Source organism: Blastomyces gilchristii, assembly GCF_000003855.2.
Source record: "Blastomyces gilchristii SLH14081 genomic scaffold supercont1.16, whole genome shotgun sequence".
NCBI lineage: Eukaryota > Fungi > Ascomycota > Eurotiomycetes > Onygenales > Ajellomycetaceae > Blastomyces > Blastomyces gilchristii.
The window spans coordinates 1,399,628-1,425,870 of record NW_003101667.1 but is presented as its reverse complement, the minus strand read 5'-3'; the positions used below and the strand labels follow the sequence as shown (position 1 = coordinate 1,425,870).

General features: G+C 49.2%; 12 protein-coding genes across 13 annotated transcripts; 6 read left to right on the top strand and 6 right to left on the bottom strand.

Annotated features, from left to right (window-relative positions):
- Positions 1-558: 558 nt before the first annotated feature.
- On the bottom strand, positions 559-3,320 carry BDBG_06930 (uncharacterized protein). Its single transcript, XM_031722842.1, has 5 exons — positions 1,889-3,320; positions 1,715-1,819; positions 1,238-1,602; positions 1,043-1,141; positions 559-938 (listed from the first exon to the last, which is right to left on the bottom strand). Exons 1-5 carry the CDS (start codon positions 2,081-2,083, stop codon positions 824-826), a joined length of 879 nt encoding a protein of 292 aa, XP_031579853.1. The 5' UTR covers positions 2,084-3,320; the 3' UTR covers positions 559-823.
- BDBG_06929 lies at positions 2,680-6,640 on the top strand. 2 transcript variants are annotated; one of them, XM_031722841.1, is made up of 4 exons: positions 2,680-2,731; positions 2,854-5,106; positions 5,197-5,556; positions 5,658-6,640. In XM_031722841.1, exons 2-4 carry the CDS (start codon positions 4,351-4,353, stop codon positions 6,018-6,020), a joined length of 1,479 nt encoding a protein of 492 aa, XP_031579852.1. In that variant the 5' UTR covers positions 2,680-2,731; positions 2,854-4,350; the 3' UTR covers positions 6,021-6,640. The 2 variants fall into 2 exon arrangements, with proteins under 2 accessions (XP_031579852.1, XP_002622811.1); XM_002622765.2 differs by lacking the exon at positions 2,680-2,731 and having other exon boundaries at positions 2,756-5,106.
- A 350-nt stretch (positions 6,641-6,990) lies between these two features.
- BDBG_06928 (FAD dependent oxidoreductase superfamily protein) lies at positions 6,991-8,322 on the top strand (the record flags this gene model as incomplete). The annotated part of the gene is made up of 3 exons (XM_031722840.1): positions 6,991-7,028; positions 7,143-7,678; positions 7,886-8,322. The coding sequence occupies 3 exons, from the start codon at positions 6,991-6,993 to the stop codon at positions 8,320-8,322; spliced, it is 1,011 nt and encodes a 336-aa protein (XP_031579851.1).
- Positions 8,323-9,234: 912 nt separating this feature from the next.
- BDBG_06927 (uncharacterized protein) lies at positions 9,235-9,459 on the top strand (the record flags this gene model as incomplete). The annotated part of the gene is made up of 1 exon (XM_031722839.1): positions 9,235-9,459. One exon carries the CDS (start codon positions 9,235-9,237, stop codon positions 9,457-9,459), a length of 225 nt encoding a protein of 74 aa, XP_031579850.1.
- Positions 9,460-10,271: 812 nt separating this feature from the next.
- On the top strand, positions 10,272-11,324 carry BDBG_17523 (uncharacterized protein; the record flags this gene model as incomplete). The annotated part of the gene is made up of 4 exons (XM_031725219.1): positions 10,272-10,418; positions 10,482-10,592; positions 10,678-10,890; positions 11,001-11,324. The coding sequence occupies 4 exons, from the start codon at positions 10,272-10,274 to the stop codon at positions 11,322-11,324; spliced, it is 795 nt and encodes a 264-aa protein (XP_031579849.1).
- A 413-nt stretch (positions 11,325-11,737) lies between these two features.
- On the bottom strand, positions 11,738-12,439 carry BDBG_17522 (uncharacterized protein; the record flags this gene model as incomplete). The annotated part of the gene is made up of 2 exons (XM_031725218.1): positions 11,738-12,123; positions 12,253-12,439. 2 exons carry the CDS (start codon positions 12,437-12,439, stop codon positions 11,738-11,740), a joined length of 573 nt encoding a protein of 190 aa, XP_031579848.1.
- A 321-nt stretch (positions 12,440-12,760) lies between these two features.
- BDBG_17521 (uncharacterized protein) lies at positions 12,761-13,199 on the bottom strand (the record flags this gene model as incomplete). The annotated part of the gene is made up of 2 exons (XM_031725217.1): positions 12,761-13,020; positions 13,142-13,199. The coding sequence occupies 2 exons, from the start codon at positions 13,197-13,199 to the stop codon at positions 12,761-12,763; spliced, it is 318 nt and encodes a 105-aa protein (XP_031579847.1).
- Positions 13,200-13,628: 429 nt separating this feature from the next.
- BDBG_06925 (peroxiredoxin pmp20) lies at positions 13,629-15,291 on the top strand. The gene is made up of 5 exons (XM_002622761.2): positions 13,629-14,047; positions 14,111-14,223; positions 14,346-14,509; positions 14,646-14,783; positions 14,870-15,291. The coding sequence occupies exons 1-5, from the start codon at positions 13,998-14,000 to the stop codon at positions 14,903-14,905; spliced, it is 501 nt and encodes a 166-aa protein (XP_002622807.1). The 5' UTR covers positions 13,629-13,997; the 3' UTR covers positions 14,906-15,291.
- A 24-nt stretch (positions 15,292-15,315) lies between these two features.
- Positions 15,316-19,573, top strand: BDBG_06924 (ribonuclease P/MRP protein subunit POP1). The gene is made up of 2 exons (XM_031722838.1): positions 15,316-15,811; positions 15,910-19,573. The coding sequence occupies exons 1-2, from the start codon at positions 15,461-15,463 to the stop codon at positions 18,499-18,501; spliced, it is 2,943 nt and encodes a 980-aa protein (XP_031579846.1). The 5' UTR covers positions 15,316-15,460; the 3' UTR covers positions 18,502-19,573.
- On the bottom strand, positions 18,552-20,446 carry BDBG_06923 (DUF1690 domain-containing protein). Its single transcript, XM_002622759.2, has 3 exons — positions 20,104-20,446; positions 19,591-19,648; positions 18,552-19,456 (listed from the first exon to the last, which is right to left on the bottom strand). Exons 1-3 carry the CDS (start codon positions 20,166-20,168, stop codon positions 18,926-18,928), a joined length of 654 nt encoding a protein of 217 aa, XP_002622805.1. The 5' UTR covers positions 20,169-20,446; the 3' UTR covers positions 18,552-18,925.
- Positions 20,447-20,623: 177 nt separating this feature from the next.
- BDBG_06922 (hexokinase) lies at positions 20,624-23,696 on the bottom strand. The gene is made up of 2 exons (XM_002622758.2): positions 22,656-23,696; positions 20,624-22,530 (listed from the first exon to the last, which is right to left on the bottom strand). The coding sequence occupies exons 1-2, from the start codon at positions 22,854-22,856 to the stop codon at positions 21,214-21,216; spliced, it is 1,518 nt and encodes a 505-aa protein (XP_002622804.1). The 5' UTR covers positions 22,857-23,696; the 3' UTR covers positions 20,624-21,213.
- A 420-nt stretch (positions 23,697-24,116) lies between these two features.
- Positions 24,117-26,126, bottom strand: BDBG_06921 (C2HC5 finger protein). The gene has a single exon (XM_031722837.1). The coding sequence runs from the start codon at positions 25,631-25,633 to the stop codon at positions 24,380-24,382; it is 1,254 nt and encodes a 417-aa protein (XP_031579845.1). The 5' UTR covers positions 25,634-26,126; the 3' UTR covers positions 24,117-24,379.
- Positions 26,127-26,243: the final 117 nt, after the last annotated feature.

Genomic DNA, 26,243 nt, shown 5'->3' with positions numbered 1-26,243 from the left:
CGAAACGATTGGTCTTTGTTTTGGTTTCAGCACTTCGAAAGGTACTTGTGCCTTGTCAAACCCCCATCCCCCCCCCCTCCCCTCCACACTATCAATTCTACGTACTCTGTACACGTAGAGCTGAGGTCGCATGTTCGCGCCGAGAAGGCTTCGCAACACAGGTTTCGTTTCATCCATCCCTTCACAACGATCTACTGCGCCGAATTGTGAAGCGGTGCCATTGGAAAGGGGCAGCTTAGGGTTAATCGGTCATGTGATTCTGCTCTCCATCCATGGATCCCTTCCCCTTTCCGCCTTGTGTTTCCTATTAAGTGCGAGTTCAGTGTGCTAGAGTCACTCGTTGATTTTGCAGTTGTTGGTTTGCTATTTATGGATGAGATGCGCCAAATACAATGCATGCTTCTTCAGCCAGACCTTGCAGTTCAGCATGCTCAGGGGCAGTTACCTCTGAACAGTCACAGTAATATATCAGAGGGCTAAATATACCTTTACGCAATCTTCCTGATCCCTCCCTTCGTAGTTTAAGAAGTCACAAGTGTCTGATGTCCATGTCCAGGCCATGAGCTTCATTCTAGGGGATATGCAAAAATAAATATCGAATTGTACCTGTACAGTCTAACTATATATGTGAAAATAAGGAGAAGAGAAAGTAAGCAAAAAAAGTACAACACGAAATCGCTCATGATCAACAGAGGGAGAAGAAGTATACAAACAAAAACTTGACTAACGGCGAGTCAATAACTCGAAATAGGAATATAGAAGGAACTATATTGGAAAACTGCCAACTAGTGGATACCCACGCATCATGCATCCAAAGCTTAGCTTATCCGAATCGGATCACATACGGGCAAGCCTTCAGGCTTCCTTGCCGGGAAACTCTGCCTTCCTTGACCACAGTTCTTCGGTTTGGTGCGTGGATCATGCGGTCGCCAGAGTTGCTACGCAAACGTTAGTTTGTCAGATTGGGGAAAAATAAACTCGATTGGAGGGAGGTGGGCTTTTAAGCGGGGGATTTTTTTCATGGGGAATATTGACAACATACATCATCAAGCCCATGTGGGAGATATTTTGATTCTTGCAGCTGCAGTTAGACCCAAAGAAGACAGCATCACCGGCACGGCGCTTGGAGAAGGGGACTTTCCTAGAAAGCGAGAAAAGGAAAATAGTGTTAGCACTTTTGATGACGAAGACGAGAAGCAAATAAATCCTGAAACGGGGGGTGGGGGAGTTTGCATACTTGAATTTGCCCAGCCTTTTGCTAGAAGCACAGTACATAGAATACGTCACACGCAGACCTTCTCTGAAGAGATTTCGTTTCGTAACTTTGCATACAGCATAGGCGACGAGCCCGGAGCAGTCATAGCCTCCCTTGGTAGGGCCCTTGCAGGAGCCACCGCCCCAGACGTACCTCGTTCCCTTCTCCTTCATGGCGACGGCGAGGATCTTCTGCCCGACAGTCTTCTTGGACTTCTTGGGCTTCTTGGGCTTCTTGGACTTCTTAGGCTTCTTAGGCTTCTTGGGCTCCTTGGGCTTGGGCTTGGGCTTCTTGGGTTTATCATTGTCTTCTATGCAGCACCGAACATTCTTCCCAGCGGGGCAAGTCTGAAAAAAGGAAAAAATGGTCAGTCCGCTAGTGTGAAATGTTTTCCATAGCAAAAAAGGCGACAGATTCCCCTTGAATGTAAAAAGAAGGGATATGAGCCGGTTCACGTACATTCCTACTTCCGATATGGTATTTCCCACCCTTGCATTTAGTCCTCTTGATATTTTGGCATTGCCCTGTTTTCCCCCCAACTTCGCACTTCACTTGAACGCAGCACTGCAACAGCAAGTATTAGCATCGGATACATACATCACCACCGAGATGAGACTTCCAGGGTATACATACGCGGGTTTCTCCAGAGTTCCTGCCACAAGCTCCATCGTAGTACACTCCGTCGCACTTGCTTCTGGCCATGCAAACTCCCATGCCGTCCATGGTTTTGCAGCTGGAGCCCACTTTGCGCTCAAATATTTCGAAGGCTGGCGTGGCAGATACCACGCTGCTCAGAAGCAGAGCCAGCGAAAAAGTAGACAGGCGCATTTTGGCGCTTCAGGATTTTGGTGTCTCAATTGGAGAAAAAAGGAAAAAGAAATAAAGAAATAAGTTAAAAAGGATCGAAATCTATTCAAATAACTAAGGGAGAGTGTGTCATACAAAACTCAGAGTGAATGACATAGTTGGTTTGAGGATATTGCCTCTCATTTATACACTTTGAAATATCTACGCTATTATATGTTCTGAGAGCGTAAAGAGTCCCTTCATTGGGATTCGCAACACATGCCGTTGTTCGGACACGAGATTCGTGTTCATGGACAGGCTTTAAGCGGGAAACAGGAGGTGTTAAGCATGTTGGCGCATACTGAAGCTCGTACTCCTAGTTCAACTCAACCCCGGCCCAGGGCAGCATCAGGGGGGATGCTTGGGATACGGGACAATTGCTGCCATATTCGCTATACTAGCAGCGCTACGCATTTCCGGCCGGACGAGAAAGCCTGTAGTCGTCGCGATTCAGAGAGCGGAATGTCGGTAGTCAAGCACAAGAAGAACAAAAAGGGGGGAATGGAATAGGACAAGATTAGCCCACTATTTCTAGCTCTCGTATTCTGTTCTGGCTGAACTCCTCCCAACACGAATCAGGCGAAGCCAAAAAAAGGCTCGGGAATGCGCATCCAGTCCATCAAGTAATCTGTATGTGGGATCCCATCACCAATGCCTGACATAATTCGATGATTTCGTTGATCTCTTTCTGCAGTTTTTTCCTCACTGCCATAACTTTAAATTTTAAGCTGATGTGACAGACAAACTCGAAGGCTGCTCAGATGGTGGCACTTGGGCATGATCGGCCGCTAGAAACTACCCAAAAACAACCACCATCCTCGCCGTTGTTCTTCAAGGGCAATAAAAGGCGTCTTAGCGTCTGCGTGTCATATTTATTGCAAACCCACATCTATTGAAACCCTCAGGAAATCGAAGGATTGATACGGCGGCCGAACTCACGCCTGGCGCGATGAGTGTTGAGCCTCGACTCGCCCAACCAAATCTATCTCTCGATAACTACACCGTACCAACTTTTGACTTCTTCAAGATGGGCGACCCTCTTGAAAAACACAGGTGTCAAAATGATAATCAATCTGATCATGTTGGAACAGGTTATTCAAGTCATGCAAACTGTGCCATGCCAACAGACCCCAGCCTGCTGTGTCCCGTGCGCAGCCCCCGGACTAGCATCCTTTGCCGTTTCATGGTGGTTATCATGGATTGGCGCATCAGGTTCTTCTCCAGGGGGTTTAACGCTAACTTATAACATTACACATAGAGTACGACAGACAAGCGACACCGTTTGATGATAGTTCTTCGTGTAGACAATTCTTTTTAACTTTTCCTGGTCTCACGAACGCCGCAATTTTCTCGTGATATATTTGAAACGAACAGGCATCCCAAATGAGAATGAGGATCGTAAACCGGATGCTATATTAAGAACATGCTTGCTCCTGCACTCCCTTTTGCCGCACGCGACAGTCGAGTATTAAACACTACGGATTACTTCAGGGTCTGTACGGACTGTGGCTATGGCTAACCGATAACTAGATATTTTCAGTGGCATAAGAGTCTGGCTTTAGAGCCGCAGGGATCAGAAGTGTACATGTACATCTACTGTGAGGAGACCGCGTTTCAAGCCTCTCTAACGTGGAAACACACGAGGAGGAGACCCTTCCCTTCTTTTAGCGAAATGAGGTATCGTGTCGCGTGTATCGAGGCTGAATCACGACGGGGCTTCGGACGAGCAAGCCAAAATAGATTGATTAGGGTCTCGAGACAGCCTTGCTTATACGCGACTTAAATAACATTATGGACAATTGAACAGACCTGGGCAGCCGGTAGGGTCGTCTTCATGCGCCAAATCTTTCTTCTTATCCGACTCCGCCAGAAGGTCCCCAGGAAGAACAACACCTTTGGGATTTGGGAATTTGGTTTTTGCGAGATTTTCCACCATATAATCCCCGCAAACTTAACCGTCAACCTTCCAAGTGCATTTCTTGGATTGCCAATGATGAGCTTCGATTTCGCGGATGACTTTCTTCTTAAATTGACGCAACAGAATTCCACGTCACTCATTCGCACACATGGCTTCGAACTCTAACAGACCGGGTCATTGAGTACTGCTATATATTATCTAGCTGCGAGCAGCTTCATACTCACTACGCACTACGTCCTCCATGCTAATGAATCAATACTATATTGATCCGTCTACTAATACCCCATGAGCCTATAGTTCAAAAATCACGACTGTTCCTTTTACATTAACCATGAAGACAACGATCGCTTTCCTTGCTGCGTCTGTTGCTGAAGCCTTCATTATTCCAGATCAGCAGCAGTTATCGGCACTTGCCGAGTTACCTCTTCATTCCCATCATGAAAATGCTCCTGAGCCGTCTGACAATATACTGTCGCGGGAGGAGGAAGCTAGTTTCATACCTCACATCGCTGAAATGGCGGCGATGACTGAAGGTCTAGGTTGTCTGATGGCGAACTATCCGCAAGGGGCAGGAATACTACCGCCAGATCAAGACCTTGAGGATATTGAATATGGCGATGATGGAAACGATGGCTGGGACGAGGATTTTTTCATACAGCCACAGTCTGAGACACACGACGAAAGAGGACACCATCCAGGACACAGGCATTTTAATATGACCCTTTACGAAATGATAAATACCAGCACCCACACGAAAACCTTTGCCAGGCTAGTATCCGAGTTCTACGATGTCGCCGATATTCTCAAAAGCACCTCGTCAAAGCATACAGTGTTCGTCCCCACAGATAAAGCCTTCGAAAAGTTGAGATACCATCATCCGAACCTGCCGGACAAAGTTCTAAAGAAGGTGATCATGTATCATATTATGCCACACGAATATTCGAGGCGAGAGCTATTCTTCATGAACACAATCCCCACGATGCTCGAAAATACCGGTCTCGGTCCTTACCCTCAGCGAATCTGCACACAGTTTGGGCCAAAGGGGTTGACCTTGAACTTTTATGCTTCCATTATCAAGGGTAACCTTGTGAGCAACCCCGTTTCCGCTGTTCTTTTCTATTCTATTTTTTCTTTTACTGTTAGGAAAATCGATACTCACTCTTCCGTGTTGCCGTAGTATGGCACGAATGGGGTTGCCCACGGGTTGAACAGCGTTCTACTCCCGCCGTTTACGGCTATAGATGCCCTAAATACCCGCCCTTCCACCTTCAGCACCTTCGAGTTAGGCCTGTATAAAACTGGCCTCTTTGACAATATCGAGGACAAATCTACCCATTCAGGGGCAACATTCTTCGTCCCCACCAATCGCGCATTCAAGAAACTTGGCCATCGCGTCACTTCTGTGCTCTTCAGTCGCAGGGGTGAGAAATATCTGGAAGCTATCTTGAAATATCATATTGTATATAACCATACGCTTTACTCGGATGATTATAACAAACCAAAAAAAGACGAAGGACTCAATCCTGCGTCGGTCCATGTAAGTTCCCACTTTTTCTTCTCCAAATTCATCCCCTCTTCACAGGACACAGGGGGGGGAAACAACAAACCCCCCAGTAGCTAAAGCTATTTACATAAAAGATCGATTTGCCCACCCTCCTACTAGATCGCCACATTAGCGTAGACATCGCGCGCTTTGGTCGCTTCGTCACACTTAAGCTCAACGGCTTTACCTCCGTCGCGATGCCGGATCTAGTTACGCAAGACGGCGTGATCCACATTCTTAACAAGGTTTTGCTTCCGCCATGCCGTCCAGAGAGCCAAACATGTGAGGACGGTGGTCGAACTATTCAGCATTCGTTTTTGGACGATGATGATGATGATTATGATGATGATTATGATGATGATTATGATTATGATGATGATGATGATGATGATAATGCCTGGGAGAACTTGACAGTGGAAGATTTGATCGAAAGATTGGAGCCGTACGTTGAAAAGTAACTTTGAGAAATGTCATGTTGAGAGGGTTCCGCTTTTTGCGCATAGTTTTTCTTTTCGCATGCGTGCGTATTTGTATAACTCTGCGATACAACCCCAAAATTGAAATATGTGGTGGGACGTGTGAAGGGTTCTTGGTAGGCTTTTCATTTCTCCAAGGGCCCCTTTTCTTAATTTTCCTGGGCGGCGCCCTCAATTCTGTCCGCTCTTTTCTATTCCAGCTGACGGAATTCATGGCATTTGGCTGTCTATTGACAAAGCTATTCTTCGGTAAGATTAAGGACTCATAGGTTTTAATGCTCCTGGGAATCTAAAAAGGTAATCTATCTATCTTCTGAACGCGTGACATCCACTTCCTCTCTTGCGTAACCCCAAATGACCACCCAAACTTAAGTATCTAAGATTGGGCAAGGAATAAAATTATGGTGGTGATAAAATTTTTGGCCCAGCTTCGATGTTCTTGATTTAAAGATATACAAGATGGATGTTCCCTTTTTCTAGGAACAATTGTCCCAAGGCTTCATCGAGCAATTGATCATGACGTAAACGAACTAGTGGAATCACCAGGAAAATGACAAATTCTAAATTTTATCAGCCCTTAATTTAATGATAAGCATAAATCCCTCCGCTTTTCAACAGCAGTCAGCTAAACAAAGGGTTTCAGGCCCGTCTGAACCCGTTGGATCTAGCAGACAAAGATGGATTAAATATCAATTTTCGGGAACCCGAAAACAAACCGGGACATTGGCGCTCTGCCCGTAGTTAGTTAAATAACTATTTAAGATTTCGGCTCGCCGAACCAAAAAAATAAAATAAAATAAAATAAAATGGCCCGACTAACTCACATTCCGAAATCGATGAATTGACGCAGAGGACAACAATTGTGTCTTCCTTTCCTTTTACGTTTTCTCCTGATTAATCTTGACATACAACAGGCTGTGTGGTAAATAACGGAGGACTTGGGCATAAATATATGGCTAACTCAGAGAAACAAACCATCGTGGTGATCGGGTCGGTATACTCTCTTCCAGTAGTATTGAAATCCCGTTGATTCGAAGCAATGGACATTGTCCAGTACATACAGTACTAACACTGCTCCGTTTCATTTGCCTCCGGGAAAAACAGCGCAGGAATCATCGGCGTGACATCAGCATTGATCCTCCTCGAGACCCTCCCACGCCAACAATACCACATCCTCCTCGCCTCCGAGTACTTCTCCACAGACGACGGACCCAACCCTTCCTACCCAACCACGCTCTCAGGCGCCCATTACCGGCCCATCCCAGCCACAACACCACAGCTGAAACATGAAGCCCGTCTGGCGAAAGCAACCTACAATCGCTTCAAGGCCCTCGCGGCCGCGCACCCGGAGTACGGGGTAGAGTTTATGGAGGGTATCGATTACGTATCTGGGCAGGCTACCCCGACCTATAAAGCGCTGTTGCCCGATTATGTCGAGACGGATGGGTTCCGTGTCTTGGATGCCAGTGAGGTGCCGGAGGGCGTGGAGTTTGGGGCTAGGTATGAGGCGTTTTGTGTTGACCCGGAGGTATATATGATGCACATGCTGCGCCGGTTTAAGATTGGTGGGGGGGGAGGTAAGGCGGATGCGGTTGAAGTCTGTCGAAGAGGGGTTCGAGATCAAGGGACGGCATGGAAGGGTGAGGATGGTGGTTAATTGCACCGGGGTTGGGATTGATGATCCGAAATCTTTCATTATTAGAGGTATGTATTGGACTAAAAACGTGTCCCTATATATTTTCTCTCTCGTCCTCCTCCTCCGTCATCTCGCAGCACGCTCGTCTAGCGAGCAAATGGCATTTCACCTTTTATTTATTGAGCCTAAACTAGTCGACGCGATACTCCAGGACAAACATGCCTCGTGTCAAATTACTGCGACAAGACCATAACAAAACAAAACGCCGACGGCACCTGGTCATTCCTAGTCCCCCGCCCTCTGAACGGCGGCACCATCGTCGGCGGCACAAAACAGCCCAACGACTGGAGCCCGGAACCATCCCTCGCTGTCCGCAACCAATTGCTTCAAAACGCAGCAAACCTGTATCCAGCCATTTTAAACAAAGACGGCCAGTTCGAAGTAGTCCGGGATGTGGTAGGCCGACGGCCGGCACGGGAAGGCGGCATGCGTCTTGAGCTGGAGACGCTTCCTGCTGGTAATCGCAAGGTTGTTCATGCGTATGGGCTTGCGGGGAGAGGGGTTGAGTTGAGCTGGGGGGTGGCGGACGAGGTTTTGAAGATGGTTCAAGCTGAGTTGGAGGGTGGGGTGCCTCGCAGCAGGCTATGAAGAGTGGCTAGCTGCACACTGACGGGGGGGGGGGTGCATTTGATGTCCCAAAAAAAAGTTACCAGGATATATGTTGAAATGAGTTTACATAGTAACGCCGGGATGTCCTAGATTAGAGTTTTATGATATGATATCTATATGCCGAGTACCTTTGGTATGAATAGCCTCTGCTGCGATCTTTGAGAACCAGGCCCTGAACCCTTGCGGGACATGAACTGATATATCCTTCTCAGGTCACGTTATGGTAGGCGGATGTCGGCCTTCTCTTCATTTAGAACTACAGTACCTTGGTAGAACATCCCAAATATGAAAGAGCAAAGATCGATAGGCAATGGGAAAAGAGTTGTCCTTGCCAACCCTCACAGAGTCAGGAAGTGGCATAACCATGGCCCCGATAGACGGTGCTTTGGATTCTGGATCAACGCAAGCAGCACCGGTCTCGCTCACTACTCAGGCCATGACAATGCCCCGACATCAAACCTCCCGATCTGACCACCATTGTAGAAATCGGACCTGAAGCAGCAAAATTTCTCTCTTTTCGATGTCGGCTGATACGGATGCCAGCAGCTGGGAGGAGGGGAGAGTTTGTGACTCAGGAGCATATCCCGGAAATATTTCAAGTCCACATTTTAGAGTCTGGATAAATCCCGACTTCTCAAAGCTTTTCGATCGCAGATGGGTATCGGGAGAGTGATATTGGTCATGACATCTTAGCCAAAGTCGAGTGGTTGCTGCCACGCATTGCCCGAGGACCTTTGGACGTTGATTGACATGCGAAGGGTCAATTGATAGGCGGTTGCTGTTGGGGGCTTGGTTGACTATTCAGGGAAATTGTGCTCAAGGACGGTCAACTGATACCTACTGGTTGAAATATATATATCCATCTGATATCTATACACTGGCAACTGTACAATGTCGCCTTCTTTCGATGGCACCACAGAGTCAGCATCCAAGGAGACGCCTGATGTGGCAGCAGACGAAACTCACCAGATCACAGAGGAATTCCTTAAGTGGTATATTTCATGCCTTCATGCACACAGTACATGTACTCTCAAGGCGAATATTTTCCAAATTTATGGGCTTAAACTAGTTGCAAAGGGATACTTTCGGACATCATTGTTTGGGGCGGCGCGATAAGCATTCATTCTCCACCGCTGTTGAAGAAGCGAAGAAGCGTATTATTCAACAGACAAACACGATCAAAGGCTCAAGGATTTGATCATGGAGTTGATGATGGCTAAGTTACACACTTTCTGGAATAAATAAGCAAAAGCAAGATGTCAACAAACTCCTGGAGGACACACCTAGGTTTTCACAAGAACCTCTGAGATGCACTGATGATGGATCAACGAGAACCCTACTCTGTATTCTACCTGCTCATCCATCAAAGTAATCCTACAGATAGAGTGGGTACTACACATGTAGTTAAATATTAGTAGATCGTCCGTAGCGTAATGACCCCGAATAGTTCTAGGCAGTTACTTGTACCGTGCCAGCAACCTCTTATTAGCATTCTTTGCTTGGCCCTTTCGACGTCAAACTCCAAGGCACCAAGACATCACATCGGATGGCACAGTAAAGCCATGACTACTCGTGGGCCATTGCTGTAGTTACACACGCTGGCTTAGATTCGTGAGCAGAACTTTTCACCGCTGAGGTGTGCCGGCAAAACAAGTCCATCGCAAGTTGCAGCTAAAGAAGGCAAGGGAATCAAGGACGAACTGTTCGAATACACTTCAGGGAGATAGATGTATGTTCAGGTGTACTACCAGAGACTCCTGTTCGGAATTGCACATATAGATACAATGAAAGATGGCTCATCTCTACTTGCCCGACTTCCATAACAGTCGACGACGCCTTGCAGTAGCTAGTGAGCTCGCAACAGTAACTAGTCTTTGTTGGCACTTGTGGCATTCCTGCACCCCCTCGTGTCCTGGGGTATTCGGCGCATGGTAGTTATATATACTGCGTACTTCGCCCGCGACCTACCTCCTAGCACTCCTAATGTACCTACTCGAAAGGACTGTGTATTGGTCCCCACGCGAAGCTTAGATGGTGGTTTAATGAGCGCGCAAGTCTTGACATCCGCAGCCCCTGTGAGTAGGAAGGCCATGGAAAGAAAAAAAATAATTATTATTTGCTGATTCTCACAATAATAGATAATGATCCGTGCCTTGTCCTTTAAAGCTCCAGCTGAAAAAGAATTGGCCTGGATTCGGACATATGGAAGCCCTCGTTTTCCCTTTCAACGTGCCTACAGGAAACATTGGGTTCCAAAAAAAAAAAAAAAAAAAAAAAAAAAAAAAAAAAAGACCCGGAGGAACGCTCCAATTCACTATTGGAATATCTCCTCAGCTTGCACCGTACCCTGTTCTTACATGTCCGAAGCTCAACCTTCCCATTCTCCGCCATCCCAATCTTCAGCCCAACAACATTTTCATCTCTGAAGATTTTAAGATCACAGGTCTTATTGACTGGCAGCACTCTTTAGTGCTTCCAATATTTCTTGCTGCTGGCATACCACGATCATTTCAAAATTATGGTGATGAGCAGTTCCGCCGCCGTCATGTGCGCTTTTTATATCTGGGTTTCACTCAGAAACTGAATCACGCACATTCGAAGGCCCTTGAACAGAAATTTGATCTCCTCTGACCTCGGATATTTGACAATACAGACAGTCCGTGAGAAGTCCTCAACACCCACCCCATTGCAAGTGGATATCGCGCAGGCATCGCAGAATTGGTCAAAGATTGCCCACATTCCGTTCAGATGGAAGCTTTCCTGCATGTCCGGTTATAATTAGCCAGCAGGATCCCCAGAAGATGGCAGCACTGAATGATTCACTGAGGGATGTGGACACTGAATTGAAACAGATCAATATGTTCCTTGGTGTTGGGTCTGATGGATGGACATCAAATGAATTGTTTGAGCAAGTGAAAGAGAGATCACGGTCGATCAAGGCGGACGGGCTTGCCGCGCAGTCAATGATGACCCGTGGCTGAGGCGGATGACTGAGCAGCATTGGTCCTTTGATGACTACAACAAAGACGATTAAATGATTCAAGTGGTTTGGTTGATATGAATCAGAGGGAGGATATTTCTATTTATGAAAAGGTATCTTGTAAATTTCTCTTCCATTATTTGTTATTTGTTTATCTTCGCTTGCAAGACCCAGGACAAGACAGATATTTGTATTACGTGATTTCGAGGCCCAACCACTACTGTTTTAAAAAACTCACTTGAGGGGCATCCGCTTGACTACTATACCTCCGACCCTGATGAGTAGCCTGGGTCAATGACACAGGAATATTCCCGTGAAGTTACATTGTTAAAGCACAGAAAGGTTTGGCAGAAAACTGCACAGCTCTATTTCTCCTTTGGCCGACTAACGCTTGTCCGCCCAGGGTTACTTGCTTTAGCTACTTATTAGTGTTGATCGGCTATTGAGAATCGAGTACCTTTGCCACAATGACCACAGCGTTTTGTTTAGAAACCTCTGCTGTATCACCTCCCAAGTCTTGTTCTGGTGCCTCATCGACAGAAGAAGCTTTTCGTCCTCCTCAGACCATCGGGACCGGTTTGCTTCTTGATCGCTGATCCTCTCCTCACAGCCCGCGACAGCGTGTGGCGGGCCAGACCCTTCTCCAGACCCTCTGGGGCGGGCAGTAAGGGTGCCCATTGTTGAAGGGCGCATAAGGGGCGAGTAGAGTTCAAGTGCAACAGCAGAAGCCAGTGTCATCGCCTCTAGAGGCAGTGAAGTATGACCTACTCGCCCGGGCTCCCTACCGCTCTCTTCACGATCTGTTCGGACCAAAACCAGTATCGTCTCCTTCGCCACTCTTGTCTTCAGCGTCGTTGTCATGTATGCAGGCACGGGCACGTTCGGCAGCAGCCTGTCGTTGGACCTCTGTTGGAGGGCTCACTGCGGACACTGTAGACTGATGCTAGTTACGGCGCGTGGATGGCTGTAGTGACACTCTTCGCTGCTTTGCATGTGGTGCTGACCACTCATTCTCTGCGGCACTGCCATCACGTTTGCGGTCATGTACTGAGGTTGGCCCCTGCTGGATGGAGCCCTGATCATCTGGGACATCAAGGGTTGGCGGATCGCGAGCATGGCGGAGGGTAGAAATCACCACTTCAACCCTTGGGGGGGGGGGGGGGGGGGGGGCTTTGCGGTTTTGGGCTAGTTGGTGGTTGCTTCTGGGCAAAATGGGCGGGATTGTCAACAGTGCCGACAGCTGCGGCAAGAGAGCTTCACCGCAGACAAAGGATGCTGTATAAATGGTCTTGACGGGCAAGCATGGAACATGAGCAGGCCATGGATGGGTATAATCCCATCGCCTTCCCTCCTCCGGAACAACGGTGTCCCCGGTCAGCTTGTGAGGGAGTCGCCTTTCAGGATTTGCCGGCGCTTGCAGGGCTCGCAGCGGCGCGCTTAGGTAGGGGTCTGGACGGGAGGGCGGTAGGCATCCGCATCGCTCTCCTGACCATTGTCCGGGTCGTTTGAATCCGCGACGGGACAGGCTTCAGCGGGTAGAGGTGGTGGCTGCAGGATGAAGCAGGTCGGATGGAGTGCTTGAGCTTCATAGTTCGCAGTCCCGCCCGGGTTGCTCTCCGGGTTGTTGCCGGTGTCACTCATCCCCGATCGACTCTCCTCCGAATCCGCAATGGAACAGGTTTCGGTGGGAGAAGACGCTTACGGTTAGTTAGAGCGCTTGTGCCTCTTTGGTAGCAGAGGTCCTGCAGGGCCAGGTTCCTTCATTACTGCCTGTGTGGCTGATACTGACTCACTGCACTGGGGCTTACGCGCGCGCACCGTGATGTTTCTGGGCTGTGGCGACCCCTGACTGTAAGGGATCTCGTCCGGCGGACATGCATTGCTTTGCTAGACTCCTCCAGAGTCATCACCACTGTGGCTCTTGCCGCGATTTGGTTTCCTTTGGTTCCTTTCAACCCCTAATACCTATTGGATTACCTAGAGTGTCGAGGGTGCACCGGCGTTGAGCTTTCATACAGTGCGGTGATTTCATCAATTTCTCTGAAATATGAAAATAGATTTTTCAGACAGTTAATCTAGTAGAGTGAAAAGTAGTTATGTCAACAAAATAAATATAGGTTTTCAACTTTTATTTAATGAGGTGATTTTATCGGTTTTTCTGAAGTGTAATGATAGATATTGGTGTCTGTCTATTCAATGATATATCAACCATGCACATGCCCCTCTAAGTCCAGCGCCAAAGCAGATTTCATGACCTCCCCTCCCTTGAGTATTAGAGGTACTGTGCATGTACATTGCACATACATTTATGTACAGGATAGGATGTATGTCGTCAACCGCTAAACAAGGAGCTCAGCCGGGGAACCGAGCGAAGTACCCCTCCGTACAAAACCGGCAGAGAGATACTTGTGATCATTGGTTGGTTCTCGGCTCGAGACCAACGACCGGCCGGCCGGATATTTACGCCCGTTTATTGTTCGCCAATTGATCCCTCTCCTTTCTTTCAGACGAAACAATCCATCGTTCTTCTAGCTATAAAATACTCTTGCAGAAGCACCTCGCTGGAACTTATTTCCTGTTCCCTGAATCAGACACCTAGCTCTCAACCCGCCACTTTGCACACATAAACAAACCAACCCCGCAATTCTCACCACACCACCCACGGATTATCACAATGGCTCCTCTCAAGGCTGGAGACAGTTTCCCCGCAGACGTCAAGTTTTCGTAAGTAATCCTCCCCTGAAATCCACAAACATCCTCTTAAACGATAGATGCGCTATTCGATAGATACATCCCCTGGAGCGAAGACAAGGAAGATATCACCGCATGTGGTATTCCGCAAACATACGACGCCTCGAAGGAATGGGCCGATAAAAAAGTCGTCCTCTTTGCTGTTCCAGGTATGTCAATTGAATCCCCCATGTTCAAATTCCAGCCGTTCCCATCCTTAAATCCGAAGTCGAACAAAGAGATACGTTTCAGAGCCCCGCACTAATAAGGACTTTAATGATACCTACATTAGGCGCATTCACACCCAGCTGCTCCGAAAACCACCTCCCCGGCTACATCAAGAACCAGGAAAGTATGAGAGCCAAGGGCGTCGATGTCATTGCCGTCATTGCGTACAACGACGCGTTCGTGATGAGCGCTTGGGGGAAAGCGAATAAGGTTACTGGGAATGATATTGTACGGCTGACCTCCACATTGCACATCTCACCTACACACCTTGTTCCTTTGGTTTCCTTTTCCCTTTTCCAAAGACACCGTGCAAAGATAGTCAGTGACAGGGCAAAATGGCTGATTCAAACTTCCCTTTTTCTAGCTCTTCCTGAGCGATGGCGATGCTGCGTTTTCCAAAAACATTGGCTGGACCATGGGCGAACGGACGGGTCGATATGCTCTTATCATTGACCATGGGAAGGTGCTTTATGCCGAGAACGAGCCTGGGCGGGGTGTCACGGTAAGATTTGCGCCGTGCGAAAGAAATTCATGTGTGTGTTTTGGTAATTTCCGAGAGTACTGACTGGATAATTGTTTGAATTTTAGGTCTCGGGTGCTGAGGCTGTCCTGGCCAAGCTGTAGAATGCCGGAACATGGGTGATTGATGCTAGGTTTAAAATGGTTTACCCTATGTGGCTGAGGGCCTGCATCTTTGTTGATATTGGGGGACTTGATAATTTACCCCATATCTAATTTTGAACGGTTATTTATATAAAAATGCTTTCATTCAAGAGGCCGAACGGTAAGAAAGCATAATAAATATAAATCAATACAATTCAAGCCGTGCAACTTGTGGTACAGTGGCGGGATAATTTGTTTGGACTACAGAACTCACTCTTGCTGTTAATCCCTCTAAATAAATTTTCAGGACAATTGAACTTTTGAAGTAAAAAAACTTCTTAAATAAATAAATAAATGAATAGCAATCCTAATATGAGCGTTGTGTGTTTTGGTTTCTCCATACTTTATCAGATCTTCCCTGGTCACCGCTACGCTACCAAGCTTCATCTTCCGCCGCTAAAAAAGCAACCAAGCCAAAAATAATTCAAACAACGATAGAATAGCAAGCAACCTAACAAACCACCACCAAGCAAGCTTCCTCTACTTATAACGCGCGCAGACGCCCCTTCACACCCAATGGGCCCAAAAAAAACCCGTACCACCACAACCACAACAACCACAACAAAAAAGCGTAAAACACCCCCATCTAACTCCACAGCGCGAAAGCGTGCCAGGACCTACGATGCCCGCACCCTCGCGGTCCAGAGCTCCGACGCCGCGCTCTCCAAGACCGGCGAGCTCGATGTGTCCGCTTTCGTAGCAGCGCGGGAATTTGAGATCCGTGCGCTGGAGGCGGGTATCCGCAATTCGAAAGCTGCGTTGGCGTCGCGGGCGTTTCAGCAGGTTCCGCGGAACTTGAGGCGGCGGACGGCGAGTCATAATGTGAAGAGGGTGCCGAGTCGGTTGAGGGCGAGGGCGAGGAGGGAGGTGGGGATTCATATATTTCTCTTTTTTCCTTTTTACTGGTTTTGATTCTGCGGATATTGAATTTGCTTACTTGTTCATATTTGAGCGGGAGGACTTAGATGATTGAGGATAATACGCCCACTGTCACAGCGCGTCGACGCAAGCCTACGAAGCTCCTACGCTTACGGTTAGAGACTGCTAGACGCCTGCAGAATCTCAATGCCCGCTCCAAGGCTAGACGAGCGTTGAAAAAAGCTGCGGTGTCCGCACAAGCTCCCGCCATTGCGATGGAGGTGGAGGGGGATGCTGGTGCAGAGGGCGCGAAAACTAAGCCCCCCCACGACATCAACATAGCACCCCGAGTACCCAAAATTAAGAAAAACAGACTCTCCCACCCCGAAAGACCGCAGTCGAAGTTCAAAAAGCGCCAGCGGTGCAAAACTTGGTTACCCACGCACATGTTCCATGCGAAGAGAGCGCACATGACGAGTCCCAAGGAGCCGCTGTGGCGGTTTGCGGTGCCATTGAGTCCCACGGAGAAGAGTTATAGACCTACGCATCGGGCTAGTGGAGCGAGAGGTGCGGTTGCGTGGGATATGAGTTATATCTCGACGATTGGGTTGGAGGGGGTCGAGGGAAGCTTGGAAGGGTTGTTCAGGGCGTTGGGTGTTGGTGGGGAGGAGGCGTGGGGGAATAAAGGGAGAAAGTGGAGGGCTGGGACGAGGAGTTTGGAAGTTTGGCTGTTTGAGAGGGACGGGGAGGGAGGGGGAGGAGGATGGAAAAGACCAATTGCGCCTGTTACGCTCATTTGGTGTGTGGAGAAGACGGATGGGGATGGTAATATCGAGATGGTTGATGCCGGGAGGAAGGCGAAGAAGCCTAGGCGGAAGATGTTTTTAAGAGTTCACCCATCAGCCTTCTTGCAGGTGTGGGAGGAGCTGTTGAAAGCCGCAAAACTGCAAAGCCAGCAGGTTATGGTTGAGGATCTTAGATTTGATATTGGAAGTATTGAGATTACTGGACCTGGTGCTACGGAGACTTTGCTCGCTGCTCTCCAGCCCATACCTCTATCTGACGGGAAGAAATGGCCCGAGGGCTCACCTGAAGCGACATGGGCTTCCCTTGCGGGGCTCACGAATGCAGCATCGCTTCCGCAGAATGCTCTCTTGGCTTTCAATATATCCGACCCTCGTCTACGACACCCCCCTCTAACCGTTAAACCCCCCGCTTCAGAGTCCTATCTGAGTGAACTCGCAGTTCTCCTCTCGACATGGAATCCTGACTCTACACAACTTAAACCGGACATATTTTCCCGCCCCGCACGATTAACAGCCTCCCGCCTTCTACCTAGCCAAAAGGCCATTAACCGTCGGAAATCCCTGGCTAATCCAGGCGAGTATCCCTCACCTAAACCCTCAGATCCGGATATCCCTGTTCTAGTCATCGCATCACGGCCGAAATCTATATCCAAGGGAGGAAACTCCCAGGGTACCTACACGGTTCTTTTGCCATGGAAATGTGTTGTCCCAGTCTGGTATTCGATCATGTACTACCCTCTGTCTTCTGGCGGGAATCCTCGCTTCGGTGGCCTGCTGGAACAACAGCAACTTGCATTTGAATGTGGGGAGCCTTGGTTTCCGGGCGACTACCCAGGGACCAACGCTGGATGGGCGTGGGAGATGCGCGAGAGGGAGATTCGACGGGGGGAATGGGAGCGTAAACCGAAGCAGAAACGTGTTGCTTACGATAGTATTGATCTGGGAGGGGGGAAGAAGGGGGAGATCGGACAGGGTTGGTCCTGTGACTGGGAACGACTTGTTCGGCCTATTACCCCTAAATCGGAGGAAGTAAAGGCAAAAACTGAGGCTACCGCTACCGTCAGTGAAACGGAGGAGCAAACCCAGGAGGCAGAAAAGCAGGAAACAGGCGTTTGTGACGGAGAGGCGAAAGGTAAACAGCGGAAGCATAAATCCACTTCATCATCCACCGCTTGTACATATGTACATACCAAACCGCCTCCTCCGCCTCTACACATCCACCAGCTCCCACACCCTACCGCCTCTACCATCCTCAGGATAAAAACAACCAAAAAGCCCACGGCCAAACTCCCCACTCCCTTCCAATCCCTCCTCACCCACCCCGCCCTCGCCACTGTGAGCCTCACCCTCCTCAACCGCGGCACCCCAACCCCGCGAGCCCGCCTCTACCGTCTCCCAACCACAAACCCCTCCCTACGCAACGAATGGCTAGCCCTCCTCGGCCCCTCGGCACCAACACCCAGCAGCCAGAAACAAAGCAAGAAACAGAAGCAGAAGCCGCAGGCAGCGGCAGCGCTGGCACAAGACAGCAGCAGACAACTCCCCACCAATCTCTCCGCCGATCCTGAGCCGGCAGCCCACCTGCCCATGCCGGGTGAGGAGGATTTGATTGGCTTTGTGACGACGGGGAATTATAATTTAGCGGCGGGGAGGGGGACGGGAGTCGCGTCTATTTTGGTTGAGAGGGTGGGGGTGTATGATGGTTCTGACGTTGAGAAACTAGGCGGCTCTTCTTCTGAGGAGAGTGGTGGTAGTGGTGATGGTGATGGGATTGCGCGAGCTAAGGGGAATGGGAAGGGTGGTGGTTTTTCCCAGGAGTATTTGGCTCGGGTGTGTATTATCAGGTCTGCGGGGGAGAGGGTTGGGAGATTAGGTGTGTGGGAGGTTGTGTGAACTGACTGACCTACAGGAGCTTTTAGACGATATTTGTATATGTTTGTAAGGCTGATTTACTATGGAATGTATTAGGGCATCTAAAGGAGGCAGCTACTTACTGCTAGATTGCAAAATGGGACCACTTACATAGAAAACCTATTCGGTTCTCACATGATGAATACGGTTTATAATTTTCACTCCATGAAGAGACTGCAAAAGCACACGAAATATGTAATTTTTCTAACCCTCCCTTGCTGAACACGAAACAAAACATGGAGCGGAAAAAAGCAATCAAAACATTATGTATGTATACATTTGAGAGTGAAAAAAAATAACCATCTTCCCATCTATAGAAAAATGCCCCCACCCGTACCAACATAATCACCACCACGGTTAGTTATCAATGATAACTACCAACATCCAGCCACAAAATACCACCTACCTACCCAACAATTTTCTCCACCCACAGCCTCTCCAACCGCCCAACCTCCCTCTTAAACCCCTCAACCTCCCTCCAGCAATCCAACGGCCTCTTCTCATTGCCCCTCAAACACCTCACAACTGCATCCCGCGCCTTCTCCACCCCCTCATCCAGGTCCCGCACTTTCCGCCTCTCCGCCAACTTGGCGCTCAGCGCCGAGATCTCCTGCTGCACCTGCGCGCTGCTCAGCTCGTGTATCGGTGTGCCGTTGGCGGTGGTAGCTGTGGATTGTGCGGAGGATTGCGGGGAGAGCTCAGCGGCGGGGCCGGGGCCGGCGAAGGGAACGCGCGGGGCGTCGAGAGACAGAGAGGGTTCCTGGGAGCTGGAGTTTTCGACGGCGGATTGTTTTTGGGATGCAGGGGTGGATTGGTCTGCGATGCGCTTTTCGAGGTCGGCGAGGGTTTGTGTTTCGCGGGCGCGGATGCGTTCGAGTTCTGCGGCGATGCGGTTCTGGATGTGGAGTTCTATTGTTTGGGCACGGGAGGAGTCGGTCTATAGGGTTATTGCTTTGAATTAGTATTGGTTGTCCAGACGTTTGGACTTTTGCAGGTATTCAGGGAGCGGAGTGAGATCTCCCGGGTAGAGGGGGAAATAGATTGTTATCAAAGCCATGCATTTGTACATACCTCTGAGCTCGCTTGCAAGGACTCGACGAATTCTTGTGAAAATTGAACTGGGGTTTCACTATAAATTCATCAATTCCGACCGGGTTAGCTAGTTGACCTGTTTCGTTCGTGATCAAAATAGACGGAGACAATTGAAAAACATCATCCAAAGAAATATCAAGCTCCGGGCTGATAACCCAGCAATATGAAAACCGAAGATTCAACTTCGCAAGTGCCGTCGTCATATCATGACCAGCTGCGGAAAACACTCTCCTCCTCCTCCTTCGTTATCATATCGACAATTTCTCTCTATCCCTTTTCCCCGCAAAGGAATCAAATACCCTCCCCGGCCCAATCCAATCCAATTGAATTTCCTTACGACCACAATCCCCACCAAAATAGTAATACCCATAATCAATCAATCTCATAGCCAACACACCACCGCAAGAATAACTGTAGTTAGAAAACGCAGATGCGAACGTTCCCCCCCCCCCCCCCCAACTCTCCCAAAAAAAGAAAAAGCCCCCAGCTCACCTCGAGAACACATGTCTAGTCCCACCCCCCGTCGCTGTCACAGGTTTCGATCCGCCCGCTCCCATCTTGTCCTATTCGATATCTCCAACGGTATATACCGGTATAAATGTGTGCCGTGTTTATGTATTCTATATGTCGCCGGGAATGGACAACCCGCGTCTCGGTTTCGGCCGTGGATGGTTCTGTGCCGTCTATATATACTTTTTGTGTAGCGAACCGGGTGGTATGGGGAACGGTTGACTGGACGAAGAGATGATTTGGTCAATTGGCTTCTGGTAGCAAAAAGAAGAAAAAGAAAAAGAAATCCGTCTGTTTGGATTCAATTGGAGGCGGGAAAGAAAGGAGGAAAGTTGGATGTTCTCGGAGGTTTTGCGCGATTGCCCGCGCGAGATGGGAAGTCATGTGATCCCTGTGGATAAGTCATGTGACGCTGTGGCCCTGGGCGGAGTTGGTGACAAGGGGGTATAAAGACAGATGATAAATTTTAAAGGATAAGATAGTAAAGTAATTAATGCAATTATATAGTAGTATTGGCTATATACATAACCTTTTTGAAGTAACTAACCTTCACAAGCCCTCGACACATCCCATACTAATACAATACCTAGACATATAAACGGAAATAAATACATAGCCATACTCGCATACAAAAGTTTGGGTAATGCCATCCTCATCTCATACGTCTTCAACGCTTGGAAAGATGCTATTATTTCAGTGGTCGTTACCTGGGTTTGACGCTGGCTCATCACAATGTCCAGCATACGGCGAAGCCTAAGCTTCCCTCGTTCTCCCGCTCGTTAACTCTTCTGCTGTCAAGCCATATATATATGCAGAATAGAATAAGACGGATGGATAGGAGATAGGTTGGCAGGATCAAGTCCAGGTAACTAGGTTAGTGAAATATGGAGATGCCCTCTCATAGCGTAAGGAGAAATACATATATCCATGCATAGATTCAAATATATAGTAAAAGGACAAAAATAACACCATGCTTAAGGATCTTCACGGATCTACAGTCTGTACATGTAAATATATCAAAACATCTAACTCGCTTTCAACACAAAAACCAACAAAAGCCCCACTTCAATATAAATACTCTAGATTTTCCCTCTAAGCCCTCTTCGCCGCTTCCCTTGCCACAACCGCCCCAAGCGCCGCGCCAACCCCACTCCCGTCCTTCGCAACACCCAACGTAATCCTCTTCTCCCCTTCCTCCCCAATCTCCGGAATCTCCCTAAACGCCTGGCGCATATACTCCTCAAAGCCAGGATAATGCTCCACAACACTCCCATCAACACCAATATCCGCCACGCCCCCATTTCGCAGCTTGCCCGTGGAGATAATCACCGCCGCCAGCGCGACGGCGCTCAGCCGCGCTGCCCGCTTGCCAATAGCGTGCACCAGGATCTTCACGGCCCGGCAATCCTGCGTGCTGGCGTTGTCGATGTCGAGTTCCCCTTTCAGCTGCGCGCGCGTTGCGTCTAGGGTGGGCTGGTGGTCTGCCTTGACGGTGCTGAGGAAGCTGGTGTCGATGCCCCAGGCGTGGTAGAGGCCGGAGTCCGGCGGGATGGTAATGGCGGTGCCGGCCTCGTTGGTGCGGAAGAGGTTGACGGCCGGATCCTTGCTCATGGCCAGCAGGGCGCGGCGCAGAATCTCGCCGAGGAACATGCCCGAGATGCGCTTTTCGAACATCTGGATGCCCGGGTTGACGCTGTCGGCGTCCAGGGCTGCGTCGAAGCGGGTGTTGGGGAGCACGGAGAGGTGGTTGTCGAAGCTGCCCCATTCGATGTTGATGACCATCTCGCCGGTGGTTTTGTCGTATTTCGTTCCCGGCAGGTTTATTTTGTCCATCTTCTTGACGCGCGCGAGCTTCTCGACGTAGGCGCCGTTGGTGCCCGTGCCGAAGATGGCGCCTATCAACGCCTTGTTGCCCTGGCCGGAGCAGTAGGAGCGCGCCATCAGCGTGCCTACGGTGTCGTTTACGAGCGCCGCGACGCGCACGGGGAGGTCGCGCTGGTCGATGGCGTCCTGTAGCAGTTTGCAGACGTCCTGTCCGATGACTTCGTCGATGTCAAACCCTTTCGTCCAGCGGATTAGGCAGCCCTTGTTGATCCCGTGTTGGTCGACAGGGAAGCTGAACGTGAAGCCCATGTCGAAGATTTGGTCCTCAGCATACGTTTCGGTGACTTGGCCGGCCTGTCTCTTCTTCTCGACGTGTGCTGCGAAGTGGTCTGATAGATGTGTCTTGAGGAACTCTTCGACCTGCAGCGCGAGGAATGCAAACAGCTCCTTCCCATGCTGGGTCACCATGAGCTCTTGAGGGATCGCGATTTTGGATTGTGATATAGAGAAGGTTGAGTCGCCGTGTAGACGTACGGAACAGACGCGGAAGTTAGTCCCTCCTAGATCCACGGCTAGATAGACGCCCTACACATTACAAATATATAAAACAGCCCCCAGATTAGCATGGTCCATACATACATAACACACATAGACGAAGGATTGTAGACAAGAAAACACTGGAGTGTGTTAAGATGGAAAAAAGCACCCACCTTCTCCGTCCCATCCGGCACCGAAGTTACATACGACGGGATCTGGCGCAAAGTAGCTCCATCCTTCTCCAGGCCTTCGTCCATCTGCCGCATAAACTCCTTAACCCCGCGATTGACTTCTTCCGTGGGATATTCAAACAGGGCGGCGATGCGGTGGGCCTCGTCTATGACGGGCGAGGAGGTCGAGGATGAGGAGGCCATGGTGCGTGTGTGCAGGTTCAGCCCAATGGAGGCAAGTTATGGAGAATTGAACCTTCGGAGGGCTGCGGGATGGCTGCGTTGGAAGCGTATACCGCTGCTATCCTATCCTCTTTGCGGTAGATGTATCGGGGGGGCGGATGCGGTATGTGTCTGATCAGTGCAGGCGGACTGCGGAAAAATAGCCACGCGGGAAAGATAGAGGAATAGATAGTGTCATTGAATTGAATAAAAGAAGAAGAAGAAGAAGAAGAAAAAAAAAAGGGGGGGGGGGTTGAGGGTAGTAAGAAGTCCGGTCAAAGGCGTGAAGTGTAACCTAGATCTTGTTCTTGTTCTTGTTCTTGTTCCTCCCTCTCTTCCTTTGGTCTTGTTTCTCCGCAACCAACTAGTTAACTCTAACTATATCAAAGCTTATTCGGATGACGTCGGCGGGGCAGAATGGTTATAGAAATAACATAAAATAACCCTTTAGCCTCCAAATAGACACTCAAAATATACAAAAAGTTAGTTATGTTGATCCTATAATATATATTATCAGGGAAACTTCAAAAGTAAAACTCAAAATAAAAGGTAAGAAGAAAACCGAGGGGGGGGGGGAGGTTTTCTTTTGATTTGTGTAAATATACCAAGGAGGGGAAGATATAATATAAAATCTCCGCCCCCGAGGACGAAAGATAACTAACTAAATAGTAAGTTGACTTGTCAGTTAGTTACAGCTACAAGTTACATGTCAGCGACACAACTTGGATGCTACTAGGCTAGAGCTAAACAGAGGGAGGAAAAAGGGTCCATTTGACCTGCTTGAGCCCTTTGCATCTGATCTAAGCTCTAATGCGAAAACTAGCGTCTCAAGATGGGTTTAAGGGGATGAAAAGAGTGTAGCTAGAGTAGAAATAGCCGACGACGGGCAAGTTTCAGCTGTGATAGATGGGTTATATCCATGTCTCTTTTTTATTATTGATTTGTCTGCTTTTTCTTCACTGTTTTTGCTGTTAATGACTCTGGAACATATATCTATGTCCAGTACAGTACATACTTGTTGTGGTTGATTGAATTCAAGTTGCTAAGATAGTAGTATTCCCGAATCCCGAGCCCAAAATTTGCATATGGCATGCAAGGTAGTTATTTATGGGAAAGAAAAGCTTCAGACCGGTTTTCAATAATATATAACTGGTTACTCCACCGGTTGCCGAATATACATATGAACAAAACAGAAAAGCAGGGTATATCTGGTCCTGTACATTCTGAAATATCGACAAATAGTTCATAATATAGCATATTATAACCACACCCCCCCCCATCCAACCTAAAGGCCATTAAGGTATTGTACACAAAAAGCAAAACTCACTCCCCACCACCCTCAATCTCTCTCCCCTCCCGCCCATAACCATACAATCCCCCATCCAAAATCCACCTCTCATTATCCTCATCATCATCCTGGACCCGCCGCCACGTCTGCCTCTGCCGGCGCTCTCCCCTACTCGAGCTCTGATCTCCATCAACCCCCTTCCCCTTCCACACAGGCCTCACCAACCCCCCACCAGCAAGCAGCGGATTATCCCCGAAACCACCCTTGCCCTCTCCTTTTTCCTCCTCCTCCTCCTCCTCCTCCTCTTCTTCTTCTTCTTCCTCCGCCGCTTAAGCGCCAGCGCCCGCTGTCCCGCGCTCATCCACAGCGTACTCGCCGCATGTACGTCCGGCGTCTCGAACTCAGCCACCTCGTCGACGACTTTGGTCCGCCGCGCGTTCTGAGCTTGGAAGCGGAGGAGTTTGTCGCGGTGCGCTTTTGCCGCGGCGAGGTCGCGGTGTGTGGTTGTGTCGCTACTCCTGCTACTGTTACTACTAGTGGTGGTGGTGGTAGGACCATCCGTAGCTCCACCGCCGCCACCACCGGCACCGTGGCTGCTGCTACTGCTGCTACTGCTGCCAACAGGCGTCTCGTCATACAACTCCCCCCGCCGGGCAGCACCCTTCCCATTATTATGCGCCCGCATCTTCTCACTGCCCCTCTCCGCGCGCAGCTCGCGGATCATCTCCTGCACCTGCCCGGCCGAGAGGAGCGGCTGCTGACAGAAGGAGCAGGGTTGGAGGCCCTCTAGGGCGCAGATTATCTTGCCGCAGTTGAGGCAGTTGGGGGCTGGGGTGAAGAGGGGGTGGAGGGTTGCTTGGCAGTTGCATTTTTTGCGGGGTCGGGGGGAGGAGGAGGAGGAGGAGGTGGGGAGGGAGGGGTTTGTGGTTAGTTCGAGCTGGGCGATGGCGGCGGTTAGGTCGGCTATGTTTGATGTTGTCGTTGTTGCCGTCGTTGATTTTGTAGATGTAGACGACGTAGATGTAGACGGACGGTTACGCGACGGAGACGAGGACGATTGACCCTGCTGCTGCTGCTGCTGCTGCTGCTGTCTCCGCGCACCACCCGACACCCTCGCCGCCTTCGAGCGCACATTCGGAAGATATTCTGATATCAACGGCCCAGAAGCCGAGGGCGGCTGTTTCCTCCCTTCCCGCTGCGCTCCTCCCCTCCCCTCCCCCATCCCCATCTCCATCTCCCCAATCTTCCCCGCCTTCCCACCGCTCCTCCTCCACCTCTCCCCAAACGCAACAATAAACTCCAACGCCCGCGCCGAATCGCCCAGGATATTCCGCAGATGCTCCGCGCCCTGCTCCGCGCCCAGCGAGAAGGTATATTCGAGCAATTGGGTGAGGGAGTCTTCGTCGAGGCCCGGGAGGAGGGCGGAGAGGCGGGGCAGGGCCCAGGATTTTAAGGGGGGGCTGAGGGGCATGGTCTGTTTTATTATTTATTATTTATTATTTATTATTTATTATTTATTTTCGGTCGTCCTTGGGGTTCTGGGTTTGTGTGGAGGTGTTGTGGAGTGAGCAGATTTTGGTTTGGGGATGAATTGATATGGATGGGGGCCGGGCCTGCAACTTTAACAGTAAAGTTAAGATGCTTGGAATCAAGTCCCTACGCTGTATGCGATGGCCGCGAAATATATGGCTAGCTTTGCGAATTAAGCGCCCCTAGCGCCCGGATCGCTTAACTATCAATGATTGGCCGCAGAATCAAGGCAAATCTCACTCTACAAAGACTAACCAGTGGAAGATCAGGCAGGGAATCTACTGTAGTTAGAAAAGAGACCATCAAAAAACAATTATATGATTCTCTTTGACATAAAACAATCAACTCATTTTATGGTGGTGAGAATCGAGAAGTAGAAAAAAAGAGTAATAAAATAAACTAAGAAAAAGTCTTTGTTAACACATAAAATGAAAGGGAAATACAGGGGAAAATAGAAAGGGAAAAATTAAAGAAATTTTTTTTTCTTCAAAATAGGCTTTCTTTCGCGTTCTTTACCCGTAGCCGTAACTAGCGAGGACTCCTCCACACTA

What these genes read in the sequence shown, in the direction of transcription:
- BDBG_06923 (XM_002622759.2), bottom strand. Translation starts at nt 20,168, where the DNA reads ATGGGAGCGGGCGGATCGAAACCTGTGACAGCGACGGGGGGTGGGACT. An exon ending in ACTAGACATGTGTTCTCGAG is followed by an intron (nt 19,649 to 20,103) that starts GTGAGCTGGGGG and finishes ATGAATTTATAG; the next exon opens with TGAAACCCCAGTTCAATTTT. An exon ending in CCTTGCAAGCGAGCTCAGAG is followed by an intron (nt 19,457 to 19,590) that starts GTATGTACAAAT and finishes ATAACCCTATAG; the next exon opens with ACCGACTCCTCCCGTGCCCA.
- BDBG_06921 (XM_031722837.1), bottom strand. Translation starts at nt 25,633, where the DNA reads ATGCCCCTCAGCCCCCCCTTAAAATCCTGGGCCCTGCCCCGCCTCTCC.
- BDBG_06922 (XM_002622758.2), bottom strand. Translation starts at nt 22,856, where the DNA reads ATGGCCTCCTCATCCTCGACCTCCTCGCCCGTCATAGACGAGGCCCAC. An exon ending in TGCCGGATGGGACGGAGAAG is followed by an intron (nt 22,531 to 22,655) that starts GTGGGTGCTTTT and finishes TGTAATGTGTAG; the next exon opens with GGCGTCTATCTAGCCGTGGA.
- BDBG_06924 (XM_031722838.1), top strand. Translation starts at nt 15,461, where the DNA reads ATGGGCCCAAAAAAAACCCGTACCACCACAACCACAACAACCACAACA. An exon ending in GGGCGAGGGCGAGGAGGGAG is followed by an intron (nt 15,812 to 15,909) that starts GTGGGGATTCAT and finishes GGGAGGACTTAG; the next exon opens with ATGATTGAGGATAATACGCC.
- BDBG_06930 (XM_031722842.1), bottom strand. Translation starts at nt 2,083, where the DNA reads ATGCGCCTGTCTACTTTTTCGCTGGCTCTGCTTCTGAGCAGCGTGGTA. An exon ending in GGAACTCTGGAGAAACCCGC is followed by an intron (nt 1,820 to 1,888) that starts GTATGTATACCC and finishes TTGCTGTTGCAG; the next exon opens with TGCTGCGTTCAAGTGAAGTG. An exon ending in TCCCACATGGGCTTGATGAT is followed by an intron (nt 939 to 1,042) that starts GTATGTTGTCAA and finishes ACGTTTGCGTAG; the next exon opens with CAACTCTGGCGACCGCATGA.
- BDBG_06929 (XM_031722841.1), top strand. Translation starts at nt 4,351, where the DNA reads ATGAAGACAACGATCGCTTTCCTTGCTGCGTCTGTTGCTGAAGCCTTC. An exon ending in CCATTATCAAGGGTAACCTT is followed by an intron (nt 5,107 to 5,196) that starts GTGAGCAACCCC and finishes GTGTTGCCGTAG; the next exon opens with TATGGCACGAATGGGGTTGC. An exon ending in TCAATCCTGCGTCGGTCCAT is followed by an intron (nt 5,557 to 5,657) that starts GTAAGTTCCCAC and finishes TTTACATAAAAG; the next exon opens with ATCGATTTGCCCACCCTCCT.
- BDBG_06925 (XM_002622761.2), top strand. Translation starts at nt 13,998, where the DNA reads ATGGCTCCTCTCAAGGCTGGAGACAGTTTCCCCGCAGACGTCAAGTTT. An exon ending in CCCGCAGACGTCAAGTTTTC is followed by an intron (nt 14,048 to 14,110) that starts GTAAGTAATCCT and finishes GCTATTCGATAG; the next exon opens with ATACATCCCCTGGAGCGAAG. An exon ending in AGGTTACTGGGAATGATATT is followed by an intron (nt 14,510 to 14,645) that starts GTACGGCTGACC and finishes CCCTTTTTCTAG; the next exon opens with CTCTTCCTGAGCGATGGCGA.